The sequence below is a fragment of the Theobroma umbraticum genome, unplaced genomic scaffold (assembly GCF_002168275.2).
Source record: "Theobroma umbraticum cultivar Fairchild unplaced genomic scaffold, ASM216827v3 scaffold_147.0, whole genome shotgun sequence".
NCBI lineage: Eukaryota > Viridiplantae > Streptophyta > Magnoliopsida > Malvales > Malvaceae > Theobroma > Theobroma umbraticum.
In genome coordinates this window covers 6300932-6317205 of record NW_018397259.1, presented here as the reverse complement: position 1 = coordinate 6317205, position 16274 = coordinate 6300932, and the positions used below count along the sequence as shown (strand labels likewise).

The 16274-nt window shown below is 35.5% G+C and overlaps 3 protein-coding genes across 3 annotated transcripts; 2 read left to right on the top strand and 1 right to left on the bottom strand.

Annotated features, from left to right (window-relative positions):
• The first annotated feature begins 14 nt into the window (after positions 1-14).
• LOC110415550 (F-box protein At5g07610-like) lies at positions 15-1509 on the top strand. The gene has a single exon (XM_021427230.1). The coding sequence runs from the start codon at positions 55-57 to the stop codon at positions 1234-1236; it is 1182 nt and encodes a 393-aa protein (XP_021282905.1). The 5' UTR covers positions 15-54; the 3' UTR covers positions 1237-1509.
• Positions 1510-2338: 829 nt separating this feature from the next.
• LOC110415862 (F-box protein At5g07610-like) lies at positions 2339-6060 on the top strand. Its single transcript, XM_021427620.1, has 2 exons — positions 2339-3778; positions 5720-6060. The coding sequence occupies exon 1, from the start codon at positions 2527-2529 to the stop codon at positions 3715-3717; it is 1191 nt and encodes a 396-aa protein (XP_021283295.1). The 5' UTR covers positions 2339-2526; the 3' UTR covers positions 3718-3778; positions 5720-6060.
• A 219-nt stretch (positions 6061-6279) lies between these two features.
• Positions 6280-14898, bottom strand: ZIGA4 (ARF GAP-like zinc finger-containing protein ZIGA4). The gene is made up of 13 exons (XM_021426733.2): positions 14480-14898; positions 13748-13809; positions 13295-13382; positions 13141-13202; positions 12962-13058; positions 12114-12566; positions 10810-11481; positions 10527-10637; positions 10334-10450; positions 10139-10225; positions 9035-9164; positions 8789-8834; positions 6280-8294 (listed from the first exon to the last, which is right to left on the bottom strand). The coding sequence occupies exons 1-13, from the start codon at positions 14573-14575 to the stop codon at positions 8240-8242; spliced, it is 2076 nt and encodes a 691-aa protein (XP_021282408.1). The 5' UTR covers positions 14576-14898; the 3' UTR covers positions 6280-8239.
• Positions 14899-16274: the final 1376 nt, after the last annotated feature.

Below are 16274 nucleotides of genomic sequence, written 5' to 3'. Positions count from 1 at the left end.
TCCTAGAAGGGTAGAACTGTGCTTTGCATAGTCAGTGAACAAAGTCCCGACACCATGAGCAGCACTATCTCTCCAGCAGCAGACGCCATAGCCAGCAACGAAGACCTCCTTACAGAGATCCTCCTCAGACTACCTGCCAAACCTCTCCTCAAATTCAAATCCGTTTCAAAAGAATGGTTCTCTCTCATTTCCAGCTCCCAGTTCTGCCTCTTCCACAACCGTCGCTACCGTGACAACGCCTCTCTCACTGCTGCTGTCCTCTTGTTCGACTGTGGCACTACCCACACCCCACCTACTGGATTCCACATTGTCCCTTCGAAGAACCAATGCTCCAAAGTCCCCTTCTTCGAGTATCTCGGAGACTCAGATTTCAGAATCATGCAGTCTTGCAATGGTTTGCTTCTTTGCCGTTGTTGTGATAAATTTCAATATTTGAACTACTTTATCTTTAACCCCTCTACTAACAAAATCAGGATAGTATCTTTTCCTCAAGCTGAAGTTGAAGGCTTTGTTTATGCTGTTAACTTAGCATTTGACCCTCTCAAATCTGTTCATTATAAGATTATTTCAATCAGGAGATTGGTATGGGTAGCGCCTAGATTTCAGATTGATATATATTCATCAAAGACTGATTCTTGGAGTGTAAAGGTATTAAATTTTACTAAGCCTGATGATGTCTGGTTAAACTGTGGGGTTTTTTGTAATGGGGCTATTCACTGGGAAGGTGGGGGTAGGAGTTCATTGTATTTAGATGTGGAGAATATGTGCTTGAAAGCAATGCCAACGCCAGCACGGATGCTGGACGCACCTGAGGGATCTTACAGTGAGAGCAATAGGTTTCTGGGGGAATCTCGGGGACATTTGCATCTTGCTGTCAACTACATGCCCCTTTGTTTACAGTTTAATATTTTTGAGATGGCTGCAGACTATTCTGATTGGTTCTTAAAATACCGTATGAATTTGGAGACTGTGGTGAAAGGTTTTCCTGAGATACATTTATATCCTGATGAGGAGGGGGATAATCAAGTATCTGCTATGTGTGTTATACGATCCAAGATAGATGAAGTCTCTACAGTTGTGGTGTTTGTGAATGGGAAGGTAATTTCCTATGATTTGCATGATGGGACATCGACAAAGCTTTGTGATCTAGAGTCATGTCCAAAAACTCATGGTCATCTATCAGATTATGAAGCATTCCACGTCTATCAGTACTTCGAGACACTCTCTTGTGTTTGAGAGACTTTCAATTTTAGCTGGCACCAACGTTCTCAAGTCCAATCAGGTTAAGCAGTCAAGTAACTGAGTTGTATGTTCTAATATTTGTGCTTAAATACACTTATTGTCACTTTTGTATTGAACATATCTACAGTGCGTAGATGAGCTTTATCCTATTGTAAGCAACTGCAGTTGGGAATTAAGGCATTATATATATGTCTTGTGGTTAGTCCACTACATAATGCATGTATTTGTAGTGTTCTAAGTACTCATAAATATGAAAAGACTTTCCCCTTTCTGTTCAATAATAGTTTTTTTTAATTCACTATTTCTTATCTAACCCCCTTTGGACTATTGGTATGTTAGTCAGAAAGCTACAATACCCTGTTCTTTTAAGTGCTCATCCATGCTAAAGATTGTTGGTATCATCCTCGCGCAAGATAAAGAGGATAGAACAAATGTTGGTTGACATGTCTTTTGGATTATAAAACCTGTAAACAGTGTCAACGGTGGTTTACTCTAGAAAGATTACTCACCAGCAAAAACATGAAGTTTCCTGTGACATGCAAGTTGTGGAACATATCAACATACACAATGGATTGGTGGAGGGGTTGCCTCCACTGTGGAAAGATAGGAATGAAGACCAGACATATTTGCTCTATGATTCCCAGTAGATGAACTGCTCTACAATCCCATGTGCTAAAAAACTATATCTGATATGCTTACTTTATCCACACATGATTCAGTTTTTACACAAAAAGAGAACTGACAAAATTGATTTAAATGCAAAGATAAGTGAAAATATTGAAGACAGAAAAACAACACTAGCTAGAAGATTCTGAAATCCTTTTTTGATAAGTTTATTTTCATGAATGCATTTACTGAAACGGAGAATCATGACTTGTTAACATGAGTTGCGTGAAACCTTCAATTCAGCCGAGGGTTCAATTGAAGTAGTTTACCATCCTTTAAATTTTCCGAGTATTATTTTCAAAGCTTTCGATTACATCTTTAAAATCTTCTAATAATTATTTTCAAAATTTCTAAATAATTTTTCTTTAAATCCTGCGAATATTATTTTCAAAAACTTATTTCATCTTTAAATTCTTAGTCGAATGGAATAGAATATCACAAATCACTGTAGAGATTTGCACTAGTGGTATATGAATAGTTGGATGGAATTTCTTTTCAACTTTACAATTGGATGAATTTACTCATGTGCCTGAACGCTCTTTTATCTTTTTAATTTATGGTAGTGTAGCAAAACAGAAGTCCCGATTCCCAAAATCTGAAGAATTAGGCATTGCCGCTATGAAGAAAACCAAACCCTCCACCGCCGCCATTTCCTCAGCAGAAACTATAGCCCACAACCAAGACCTCTTAACCCAAATCCTCATAAGAATCCCTCCAAAACCTCTCTTCAAACTTAAATCCGTCTCAAAACGCTGGCTTTCCCTCATTTCCACCATCCAATTCTGTCACTCCCATTCTCTATACCGCCAAAACCAAGGCTTTCTCACCCCAACGGCTCTCTTTCTTGGCATTGGAAACTACTACAGACTACCCTTTGGATTACCTGTCCTTCCTTTCAACCCTGAAACCCAAGTTCCTGTCTTGGATTTCATTGTTGACCCACAGTTCAAAATCCTCCAATCCTGCAATGGCTTGCTTTTGGGTCAGTGTTACTACAAAAGTGATGAAGGGTTGAGGTATTTCATCTGTAATCCATCTACCCATAAGTTCAGAATTATTTCTTTCCCTGTTTCACAGTTGGGTTCTTTGCGTGCTGTTAATTTAGCCCATGATCCTATTAAATCACCTTATTATAAGATAATATGTGTAAGGAAATTGCTTTCTCCAAGTAATAGGTTTGTTATATATATTTATTCATCAAAGTCTGATGCATGGGATGCTTCTTGGATTAGTTTTCAGGCAAATGAGTATATAAGGTTTGACTATGCTGTTTTTTGTAATGGGGTCATTCATTGGAATAGTAATGGTAGGAAATCTTTGCGGTTTGATGTGGAGAATAAAGTATTGAAAAAAATACCAATGTTGGCTCCTATGTTTCAAGCTCCAGAGGAATCAGAGGATGAGGATAGTCGATATTTTGGGGAGTCTCGGGGCCATTTGCATCTTGGAGTTACATACATGCCACTTTGTTTGAAATTTAATGTTTTTGAGATGGCGGCTGATTATTCTCATTGGTTCCTTAAATACTGTCTTGAACTCGATGATGCTATGAAAATTTTCCCTGACTTGAGGTCGTCCTCTATTGAGAACTATTATGGATTCCCTGTTTTGTCTGTTATCCGATCTGAAGGTGAAGAATCAAAGGTTGTGATTCTTGTGGATTATAAAGCAATTTGCTATGAGCTAAAGGATGGGATTTTGCTAAAGGTTTATGATCTAAAGCAGTATCCTGAGACTCTCAACCGATGTCCATTGAATTATATTGGGATTCAAAGCTTTCAATATTTTGAGACCCTCGCTTGGGTTTGAGGGTCTAACACTCTACTGGCAGTCCAGCATGGGCATACCAATCGTCTCAGGTCTTATTTCGGTAAGTATTCCAAGAGTTATGCTGTATGTTTAATTTTGTGCTTAGGTAAACATTTCTGCAGTTATAGAAGTTTGGATCATACTGTTCTCATTAAGGTAACATTTGATATCAATTTCAAGATCACCGTGATGATTTAATCTCCATGGTGATAAGATCACCAAGGGTTTTTTGATCACTAGAGATCTTAGAATATCATGTTTGGCGTAAAATTATAAATCACCAATGATCTTAAATTTTTGTGCTTGGTATTGCATAGAAAGAAAGACCAAGTACAAAATACCTAAGATAGCCTTATACCTAATATAATAAGATTATTTAAAAAAACAACAATTTCAATTTTTATTCAATTAACCATTAAAAAAATAAGAATCTGCTTGTTCTATAGGAAATTACAAGGCATGAACCAGTTTTAATGAGTATAATTCCCTAAAACAATCAATCAAAGTTCTTGACATGTTCATATGAATATCAAGTTCATAGAAGTTGTCTTGTAATTGAATTAATTAAAAAGTGGAGATTTTTATAAAGACAGAAAATTTGGAGAGAAATGCACACCATTACAAGGCAAATTTCTCCTAAAATGATTTTGCAGATCACCACCCCTGGTGATTAAACTTTCCCAGCTTTTTGGATGGGATTTAGATCACCTTACAACTGATCACTCTTGGTGATCTAAAATCACTGCCATGCAAAATTCCTAAGTTACTACCAAACACAGTCGTCTAATCACAACGAATAGATCACCTCATACCAAATGCCCCCTTAGGGATATTTACTTGTATCAAGTGAAAGCAATCTAGATTTTCTTCTCTTATTTACTGATTTGTTGATCTATCATTCTTTTAAAGAATGCTCACTGTATTCCTCTTGCACCTCTTGTTGATTTGGTTAATTGCATGTATGGTTCAAGATTTCTTGTTTGACTTATGAGATCTTTCAGGATAGTGAATTTGGTTCATGGTTCCCAATGTTGTTCATTATGTTGATGATTTGCCATTTTAAACTTGTGGAAAAAAATAAATGAACATTGAAAGAGAGAAAAACTTAAAGAGTTAAAGTTTGCCAGAAATGGCCGAGAAGCAATGTAGTTGTGGTAATGGTGGTGTGGCTGTATTCAACTAGGACTTTATCTCATTTCAAAAATGAGTGATATGTTATATATATTTATTTATTTGAAATAAATTGTTAACTGAAACTTCAATGTCCTGTAGTTTTCACTGTTATGATTTGTAAGAGTTCGGGCATTCAATCATTTAGAAACTAATGCTGGACAAAAGTATGCATCAATATGTTCTTAATCTTGAGTTTTAAATATTTATGCATTTAGCCTTGAGGGAAAGATGCTAACTGCTAGCAAACTGGAAAGAAGAGCTTGCCACCACAAGATTTATGTGGAGTATCTCGCATAACTCCAATTCTTTGAACCCCACTGTGCCTGGTATTTTAGAGGAAACGTGACCAAGCTTAGTACATTTCACCTAAGAAGAACAAATTAGGTGACTAGGCATGACACATGACATGAGTAATGCTGGCAGAGGCTAACAGTTTGGTGTAGTTGATGATGGTTCTGCTGCCAGGCAGGGCAGATGGTTTCTATCTGCATTGATCTTTTAGTAGCAATTTGATGGGTGCTTGGAGGAATTCAGATGTTGTGGATGCAGACTGCTAACTTCTGTGCCTTTTTTCCCGAGTCGGATATTGTGGATGGATGCAGACTTTAATGGAGCTTTTGAGTCTTTATTTTTGTTCTTTTCTTTTAGCTTGTTTTGTTAAATCTTGTATTTTCATACAATACTACCATATATGGGAGTTGGAGTGCAGGTAACGTGAATTTTATAACTGTGTCTGTTAGGACGGATTGGCTGTTTTTGATTTAACAGGTTGAAGGCATGAGGGGTTTTGCCCTGACTATTCTAACTGCTTGTATCTTGATCTGTGCAGATGGGCATTGCGTAAAGGATACATATTTTGTACAAAGTAATTTAGAGTAAGACATCAGTTTTGGGTGTTAGGGTTTGGTGAACAGTTATTTTTAGTGCTGTACTTGATATGCACATAGCATTGTAAATGTTTATAAAATACAAATGCACTTCCCCCCTTGTGTTAATACTCATTTCTCTCAATTCCCTTGTGCTGGTCATTTGTCTTTCAGCATTGCCGGGGTACAATGCTAACTTGAGTATGCATCCAATGTAAAGATAGTTTCCCATGCCTCATGTAATACTAGATTTCAGTCAAATTAGTGTTGGGTTTTATCAACACAGATCACATGAATTCTCATATATTGTATCCTGCACACTGTCAAATTTTGCAGTCTTGTTTTACCTAAAATCATAGCATAAGCTACATGCACAAATCCATTGAAGCATCAGCTAATGAAAATAATATGAACAAAGCCATTACAAATGTTTACTAAAAAAGCCTGTCAACCAGATGAACAATAGAGCATGTTAGTATATACAACTGAACCCACAATATGCAAGATAAACTAGAGAGCATGTTACTTACGTAATTGGAAAAGAACATAAAACCAGCAAATCAACTCTACCAAATTCGATACTAATTAACAACAAAATAGTCCCAAGTGTAGCAAACATATCCCATACTGCAAGAACAAGACGTAATTTCAAAAGAGATGGGGAAGTAATACGAACTTTGCTTACAAAAAGTAAAGACTTCAAAAATATTAAGAGGCATTTCCCTGTTCATAGATCAATGCAGCAGTCGCTGGTGAAGCGTTTGGCTTTAAACCAGAAAGCTCCATCGATGTCCCATTGCTAAAATTATATGAAATGGCCCTACCATCCGCGAATATCATTAAGGTTGATTCTCTCTCTTTCTGCCCTGATACTTCGTCTTCACCTTGCCAAATTATCCGAGGAAATGCAGCTTTCACGGGATCAAGACTGACATGATTCATCGCAAACCAACCAGAAGGATCACCTGCCAATGTCATCTTAAAAACGTCAAATTCTAATGCAAATGACGAAGAGAATACTCCCCAAAGTAGGGTATCTCCTGAGGGTTCCTACTCCTAGAGACTGAGGCATTCGCATTGTGTTTAACCACTCTCTCTCTAACATCAAAATATAGTGACGCTGAGGCACTCACTGCAGCAATGAACCGCTGCCTTACTGTAAGTAAACTCCAGCTCCAAAATCTGCCCCGGGTGAGTACAAGTCAATCAGAAAAATCTTATTATATATCTTCTTCCTAATGGAAATGATCGTGAAGTGAGATGATAGAAATGCCAAGTTTAATGAAATCACACGATCCTCAAATTCACTCTTAGGAAATGATACTCTCAAAAATTGTCTTGTAGTTGGATTGCAGATCAAATATCTGAAATTGTTTCCAGACTCATTCGCTTGCTTTCATGAGGATGATCCACTAACGGTGCTTAGCAATAAGGGTCTTCAGGTTTAAGCAGAACAAGCTGGCACTCTGGAGAAGGAAAGTAGCTGATGTGGAACTAGAGAGCAGCGGGAGATAGAGCCCCACTGGCTTAGCAGTGGGAAAAATCAAATTTATTGTCGGAGATAAAGAGAAAGCCATCACCTGGAGGCATATTGAGTCCAACACGTGGCTGTGCATGTAACCTTGTAAGGATTTCCGTCGATGGATCTCTGTTGTTGGCAATTGCCCATAAAGAAGAGGCCACGAATTGTGTGTTGCTTCTGTTCCAAGTTACGATCTACTCACACCAATGCATTTATATTATATGGGTGCATGCCTTTGTCTGTCAACTTCTTGAATCCTGCGTTACTTAGCTGCAAAGTTTTGAATAGCTACCCTTTCCCATCTTTTGCATGAGAAATGATTTCATGGTGATGCAAAATTCTCCATTTTGCAGAATGTAGAGTTTACTTCCATGACCATGCTCTTTAACTTTTGCCAGTCAAGACTTAGATATCTTTGCTCTCCTAGTAATGATCAACCCAAAGAAGCTTTTCAATATATACTCTTTTTTTTTTTTTTTTGTAGTCTGATATCAAAAAGAAAGGATTTCAAGCAACACAAACAGAGGTTGAAATGTAAGGCAAATACACAACCGCAGAGGGCACAAGAGATAACCATTGCAAGATTGCTGGAGATCTCTCCATAATTTGTGACAATGCAAAGCAACCAAAATTGAAAAAGCAGCAAACAAGGATAACTTAGAAAGCCTATGAACCGACACAATTACAATACCCAAAGAACCATAACAAACCTATCTCTCTACCACTCTCCTGGGTGCATCACTGCTTCTAACATAGCTCACATACAAACAAGAGGCCTGAAATGACATAGCACTAAAAAGAATTTTCCGCCTAGGCAATGTATTATTTTTCACAAAGAAAAAATCGGAATGACTTCGCAGAAGATTTAATTCTCATGTACTGAGATATTGGCTACATTTTGACACTAGGAAACTACCACTAACTGAAAAAGTACTAAAATGCTACTTTTGCCAGTAGAATTCTACGCAAAAGGATTTCCTCCTATGGAAGCAACAGGCCCTTGGGCTGGGACATTCCTGACAAAATAGAAAACAAATTTTGAATTCAGAAAACATAATATAATTATGCAAAGTTGATTTGAGTATACAAATTATAATTAGCATTAATGCCACGTGACAGATTTCTTCTGTAGCAGGCTAGCATATGAATCAGTAATTTTAGACATTCTTGAATAACCCAATTCATACAAATATGGTGTTGCTGATTTGGTCTTCGTTTCACACACAAGTAACACGGCATTCCCAAGCAAAAACCAAATGACTCATTCTAGGCAGTTTGAATTGAACCAATATTCTAATAAATGTTTTGAAAATTGAGAATTTAATGGATAATAGAAAACTAACACTTCCATAGATTAATAACTTTAAACTAGAAACCACAAGCCAAGCAAACATTGTATGGAGAATCAATGCTTTGAAAAGCAGGTAAGAATGACATACAACAATGATGTCCATTGGGGAAAGACAATAATGATGATAAAATTGACTATAACATGATAAAAACAACTCACGATAATTGAGAACTTGGTGCTTGGCCGGACATGTATGCTAAGCCACCTGCAGAAACAAACAAAAAAATTCAAGGATCTACTTTAGGAAAACCTCATGGTCCCTTGTCATAGATGCTTTTCAAAGGCATCAGTTTCGCTTTTATATTTCCTTTTTCTTTTCCTTAGTAAATGTCCAATAAGATCCATCAGCCAACCAAGAACTTAGCAATTATGGCTCTCAAGTTCGAAGGAGAAACTAAAAACTACCTTGTGGTGTTCCAGGGATATAAGGTGTCACTGGATTCTGAGGAAACCAGGGTTGTGATACACCACCAAGATAGGTGGATGGCAACTGAGCTCTAGGAAGTGCGGTTTGTAATGAACTCATATCCAAGAACTGCAATATGCCATAAACCAGGAAGAAACTGATTAGAATAATTCCAATATTGCATCTGCCCTTCCCATACTCCAAATCTGCTGCAGAACATGGACTATTAATAAGAAAGGGTGAAACCCTATTGATGTCTTCCATAAAAAGAAGGCGGTTGCAAGCATGCTAAAGATTGGCTTATCATCTACTCACCAATTTCTCCTTCCAAGTATGAAATTATTTAGATTCATGTCCATCCAGAATCCAGAAACTTACAGAATAATAGATAGGTCAAAAAACTAGAACAACAAGCAGTTTGTTTAGAAAATGCTGCAGATACCAAGAAATGATGAAATGGAAGGAACTACCTAATCACTAAGAATGATGATATGAGATCTTCATTAACCACCCTTTAGTTACACCATAACAACTTAATTCGAATTTGATGCTACCCCTAGCCCATCATATTCTTCCTGAAAACACTGGTATTTAGACAAACCCTGAGAGGCAACATAAATTCAAATTCCTCAAAACAATTAAATGGAAGTACATGGGTGTCTAACCAAACCAACTGGCTATAGTTTCAACATCATCCTAGCAGTTATCCATGACAGAAAACGCAAAGATTTTTGTCCCTTCTCTCCCCCTCTCTCTACAAAACCTAAACCTTTGACCTTGAAAATCATTAATTGTCCTAAGAAGGAAGGCACATAGATTGTGTCATCTCTCTCTCTCTGTACATATATATAAAACTTAAACCTTAGGCTTTGAAATAGGGTAAGTTCTCAGCAAGACCAACCAACTCAAAGTGAAAAAAAATTAGAGAAAATATTCCCTTGAAAGAAACCGTAAGCAAAATGTACAATCCCTCTAAATAGAACCAGGGAAAAAAGGTTAGTACGTCTAAAACAGAGACACGCTTTAGCCTCAGGAAAAGATCAACCAATTTTAGTGAAATAACACAGTATAAACATATTCAAAGATGAACATGCATGGCATACCATATCAGTTTGTTCCGATTCAGAATCATAAGGAAGATCAAATGGGTTGGTTGATTTATGATCAGCAGCATAGGACTGTTTCTCTCCCTGTAAAATCAAGGAAGTTCAGAACCTAAAGAGATTAAAGAAGAGCTTGATCGTGACCCATGTATTGTAAGTACAAAAAGAACTGGTAAGTTAGTTAAAAGAACAAACCAAAGGTGGATTAACTGATGGAGCATATGATGGTGCCAAGTCATCCTCTGATGGTAAAGTAGCAGCAGGGAAACCAGCATGGGAGGCAGCTGTTTGGATGCCATCATTATCAAGATTCTGCAGAAACAGACATTTGAAACATAAATTGAAGAAACATAATTAGTTGGCATCATTTGAAAATAGAATAGCAAACCTCTGAAACTCCTAAGCCCAAATGTTGATCAGTGTTGGCCAAATTATTGTACACTGCTACTTGTGGTTCCAGAGAAAGTGATTCAGCAGAATCATTAAAAGCATTCCATGACTGTTCACAGAATGGATCACTTGACCACACATTTGACAGGAGAAACTGAAGTTTATATTTCTAACAATAACCATATGTATGCCAAGCAGCGAAAAACATGAATAAATTTATGCTACAAGCATTATTGCTTCTTATTCTTCACAAAACTGCAATGGACTTGAGCATGGCTTACCTGAGTGCTGGTTGCAGCAGTGGAGGCTTGACCATCATGCAAGCCCTCCTGCCATTGACTAGACATTGATGAAGTAGCCCTGAGAGCACTAGAATTTCCAAATAGTGGCCACTGGATAGTTGTGTTTAAGGATGACAATTGGTCAAACTTCAATGACAAATCTCCATCGTTCGGCACTACAGCAGGTGAAAGATTTTGGGTTACTGTATTAGATGCTGCATGCTGAGGAGTATCAAATGTTGCCCATCCTTCATTTTTAGGTTCAGGTAACTCTGGTGATTTTTTATCAAAGCTTGCAGCTGGGGGCTGCTCAGCAACCCCAGCAAATAAGTCTATTGATGGAGTAGCTGGGGAAGGTTGAAATAAATTCACAGGTGGCATCGTAGATACCGCTGCAGGTTGATATATATCTTCAGATGAAATCGATGATGTTGCAGGTAACTGAAACAAATCTATAGGTGGAGCAGCAGAAGCCTCGGGTGCATTAAACAGATCCAGGCCACCATAATTCACAGGAACAGAAGATTGGGGGAACGCAGATGCTATATCATGATAGGACCCAGCCGTTTGTTCAGGTTCAGAGACAACATCCAGTCCAATGCTTGAATTATATGACTTGACAGACATGGAATTGCTATCAAATGACCCAAAACTCCCCATGGATTTAGTTCTCTAGATAAAGGAACAATTCTGATGTCAGTTGATGATGAGATGATTAAACAGATAAAAGTAGCTGTAAGAACACACATGATAAAGCATGTAGAACTACAGCAAACAAAGAAAAAGGGTTCATATACTTGACAACACTGGCATCTCAAGCATTTAAAGAATCCCTATGATCATGCCGACCTGTATTAACATATTTTTAATGGTGAAACACATTAAACACCTTAGCTAGATTCACATTCCAACAATCATAAAGTTATATAAATGCATTACTACTGATCTCAAATGTGCATATATTTATAGGTTTTAGTGTATGCATCAAGCATGTATATGCAGCAAAACATAAACAATCCATACACATGCCTGAACTTTGAATTGAATAAATGAAAAAGCCAGTAGGCTCCACTGGAATATTTTTAGATACATTATCAGCTACAAAGTCGATCATGTACGTTCGCGCTTTCTTCTTGATGTTAATAATCACTATATAGAAGTATCCCACCAGAATACATTAAAGCCTGCATAGTGTTTCAATGACAATGCTCCAAAAGAACAATATATTTTCAGATGTGGCACACAACTTAAAAAGTAAACTACTAGCTAATTAGAAGTGTGAGATATGTTGTAAGATATATGACCTGTGGGCGTGGAATCCCTCCAGCATCTTTCTTGGAACTTGGATCCACAAACAAATTGATTGTTTGACGTTGTGTATCTTCACTTAAAACATCTCTTCGAGGTTGAGCAGTTGGGCTGCTAAATCCACTGTCCTTCTGAAAATTTGGAGACTCTGTACCAGATTTGAAAGGATCACCTCCACTGGACACAGAGTAGTCTGAAACCCTAGGAGCAGAACCGTCATTTGCAAACCTGTCCTCAAACATTTGATCACTTAAGCGACCAGGACTGTAGACAAAACTAGAAACCTTCCCAACATAGTGGCCTCGATCTGAACCAGGCTTCCTAGAAAGGACAGCAGCAGCTTGTTTTCCATAACGCCGATCTTCATATTGATAGTCATAAGGTGGACTTTGAGAATAAGAATGATAAGAACTGGCACGTCTTATCTCATCTTCATGATTTCTAAGACTCTGTCAAATTCATTTAAGACTATCACAATTAAACTGCTGCTCTAGGATTTAGTGAGCTGAATTCAAATAAAACTGAGAGGCAAGCACATAGAAACACCCATATCATTTGCATATATTTGTTTAACAAATACCAATGTGGGCAGTGGCTCTTAAATGAAAATAGTAACTTCAAGTTTCTCTAAAGAAAACAGATATAGCAAATATCATTATAGAAAAAACAGAAAATAAGAACTTGGAAGTTAAACTTCAGATCAAATGTTCCACAACCATACTCTCTTCATTTTCTAATTTGAAAACATGATTTTAGGAAACGGAGCCAAGCAGCATAGAGGTTTGGCAAAAATTTTAAATTTGAAGAATTAAAAGCACTTGTACACTAGATAGGAAGATATTACCTGCATGTCTCTTGGAGGCTTGTCAGATGTTTTTCCTCCAGCATATTTTCTGTCCACATATACATTCTTTATGAACTCCCGGATTTTATCAGCATTGCTGCAATGAGAGAGTTATTAGAAAAACCCACATCTGACAAGTAGATGCCTAGCACTTAAGAGATATATCACATATTCTGCACCTGCTATCAGGCAATCTTTGCCTCTGTAGGTCCCAATCCTTAAGATATATATCTCTTGCACGCTGAAAAGAGTGAAAAAAAGGACATTCATCAGCATTTTAAAAGGCATCCCACTCTTTCCATAGATAACAACAAATGTAACACTAGTTCAAACCTGATTACCACCATTTTGAAGAGCTTCAACTTCCTGTGAAGTGAACTTTGACATTGATACAGATTTTACACGATGAGTAAACTCACGACTGCAACACATATTCATATGAACACAAATTACTGCTGGGATAGGACAAAAATGGTAAAGATTTGAAAAACTTGATTCTGAGATTATATCACTCCACCAGAATCATGCGAAAGTAAGTACAATCCATTGGCCAAATTGAAAAAGAAAGATACAACAACTCCTTGGAGTTAAGGAACTTAAAATCATCACAATGAACAACAACAACAACAAAAGTTACAAAAACGTTAAATTGCAAAAAATCATAATGCATTGATCTACACAACACAGATGAAATTACATACTACCAGATACGCAAAACCTCACTAAAGCAACAATTACTTCTATGGCAAAATCATAGATGCCAAAATAACTAAAGAAAATACTTACTGTATCCCACTGCAAGTCATGCAAACAAAAGTCCAAAAATTTGTGCAAACATACTGAGGACCCTGCAACAATAGAATCACAAATTAATATCCAGGAAATGAGGGATCCAAAAAAAATGTATCATTAGAAGCTCAAATAAAGGTAATTTAACTCTTTCAAGTCATGATGAACAACAGTGTCAGCCTGATTTGAGAAAAAAGCCAAAAACTGAAATTTGAACTCTATTAGTCCCAGTTGAGTACAAAAAGAAACAACAAAGAGAATTTCAACACCCTTTTTGAAACAGCTGATTTACCATCTTGAAATTCATTACCAAAAGTTGCATTGCATTCAAGAAATCAAGAAATCCCAATTTCAAAAACCATTTCTATGACCTAAAACCCAATTTTTTTTTCTTTTCTTTTTTGCACTTTCCCAGCCTCCAAACAAATTTAACTTTCAAAACAATCAACCAAAACGCATTTCTCACCAAAAAAAAGATGAAAAGAAAACCCAATTTCAAAACCATTTATATAACCATTTTTTCTTCCCATTCTTTACTACAATATCCATCTGCTAAAACTAATTCTTCCTAGAAAATTAAAAAAAAAAAAAACAATGTGAAAAACCATTCCCTTTTCATTTCCCTTTCTTTCCAGCCTCCTTAACATACTTTAACTAACCATAAGGCAAAACTCTTCTTTTTTGCCAAAAAAGAAAAAAAAAAGAAAAGAAAAGTTTGAGAAATTTTACCAAGCTGTTACAGTTAATACAACGACGATTAGGAGGCAGCTTCATGAGACCTCTTATTATCTTCTCGTTTCTTTCTTCTTCTTTTCTACTTCCCATTTCTCAGAACAAACAATTTGATCTTCCAAAATTTAAAAAAGCCCCAAACAAACCCTAAAAGCTTCTAATTTTATCAAAAACACAGTTGGAATTCAATCTCTTTTGCTCAAAACTAAGCGATATTTTTAAGCCAAAATCAAAGAAAAAATGCGAAATTTTGAGGGTTTGGGGTTTTGGGGGAATTTTTTTTGTTAAAGGAAGGAGGAAAGTGTCCTTTTTGAGTCAGCTGTGATTGGGACAAGAACGCTCTGTGCCTTTCAGTTTCAAAATTTTGTTAAAATATAAAAAATTAAGAAAAATAAAAAATGGGAAAAAAAGTTTTTTATTTATTGAATTGTTTTTGTCATCTTTGGAAGTTATCATTATTTTATAACGTACCAATCGCTGGGGAAAGGATACTGTCAGCACAATTTTTGCTGCTTCCACGAATTTCATTTTGGATAATTCCACAATCTATAAATCTCATGCAAAATATTATAGTAAAATTAAAAAAAGAAATTGACCCAGTCCTTACTCAAAATCAAAATATTCCATCCCGAAAGATTATTCAAAATTAAAATGACTTCAACTCAAAAAATAAAAACAAATTTAATAACTCGATTTATCCAATAGAGTAAAATAAAAAATCATGCATCTTCTTAATACTATATATCTAAAACAATTAAATCAAAAAAATTTATATAAATTAAATAGTTAGAAAATCATAGAAAGGGAACAATTCAAAATTAACAGCATTTTGCATAATATAGCTAGCTGTTAATAAATTAAAATTTACTAATTTAGTACAGTTGTGGCAGTAGCAATTTTTAGATTATCCTTTTCTGTTACATGTTGTTTTGTATGAGAATATCATAAATTTTTGGAAGCCACACTAGTTCCAGGATTCTTTTTGTAACGGTAGTAAGGTTTATATGAATTTCACAAACTATATAATTAAACTAAATCTTTGAAAGGTTCCATCCCATGAAAAAGAAATTTAGATTTTATATAGGTATAATATCTAAAAAAAATTCATAAATTATTTTAAAAATTTTAAATAAATTTTTATTTTTTTATTATATTTAATTAAGTTATTATTTTTATAATTAACTTTTGATTAAAGTATTAATTAAAATGTCAAGTGTCATTTTTATATTATATGATGTTAATATGACATGTTATAACAAATAATAACATAACATATTCATATGATATATAATCATATATTATTTTTTATTTTTTACTTTTTACGTTAACATCATGAATATATAAAATAATAAGTTATGTTTTAACTAATGTAGTTAATTAATCGTTAATTATAATATTTATTTAATATAAAATAAAAAAATAAAAATTTAATTGAATATGATGAAAAAATAAAAATTTATGTAAATTTTTTTAAATAATTTAATAATAATTTTAAATATTATGCATATATTGATTTAAATAGAATCTCTTTTATCTTTTTCTTAATTGGCACTTCAACATCCCACATCCCCTTTTCCTTTTCATTGGATAGTGATACATAAAGTCGTAACGTTCTTCCATTTCTTTCTCCACCGACTTGCTTGTAAAAACTCGAAATCCATGGCAAATGTAAGCATCAATCCATAATTTTCTTTACCATTTTGTCATTAATTTAATTTTTTATATCATCGATGTTACTTGTATAATTTTCTACCATTTAAGTTGGTAAAAGAAATTTTATTTAATCACCATT

Bases quoted from the DNA above. Each gene is read 5' to 3' on its own strand.
- LOC110415550 (XM_021427230.1), top strand. From the start codon at position 55: ATGAGCAGCACTATCTCTCCAGCAGCAGACGCCATAGCCAGCAACGAA.
- LOC110415862 (XM_021427620.1), top strand. From the start codon at position 2,527: ATGAAGAAAACCAAACCCTCCACCGCCGCCATTTCCTCAGCAGAAACT.
- ZIGA4 (XM_021426733.2), bottom strand. From the start codon at position 14,575: ATGGGAAGTAGAAAAGAAGAAGAAAGAAACGAGAAGATAATAAGAGGT. The intron at 12,567-12,961 runs GTAATATCTTCC...TGAATTTGACAG, and splicing joins AGCCTCCAAGAGACATGCAG to AGTCTTAGAAATCATGAAGA. The intron at 10,638-10,809 runs GTAAGCCATGCT...TTCTGTGAACAG, and splicing joins CTGCTGCAACCAGCACTCAG to TCATGGAATGCTTTTAATGA.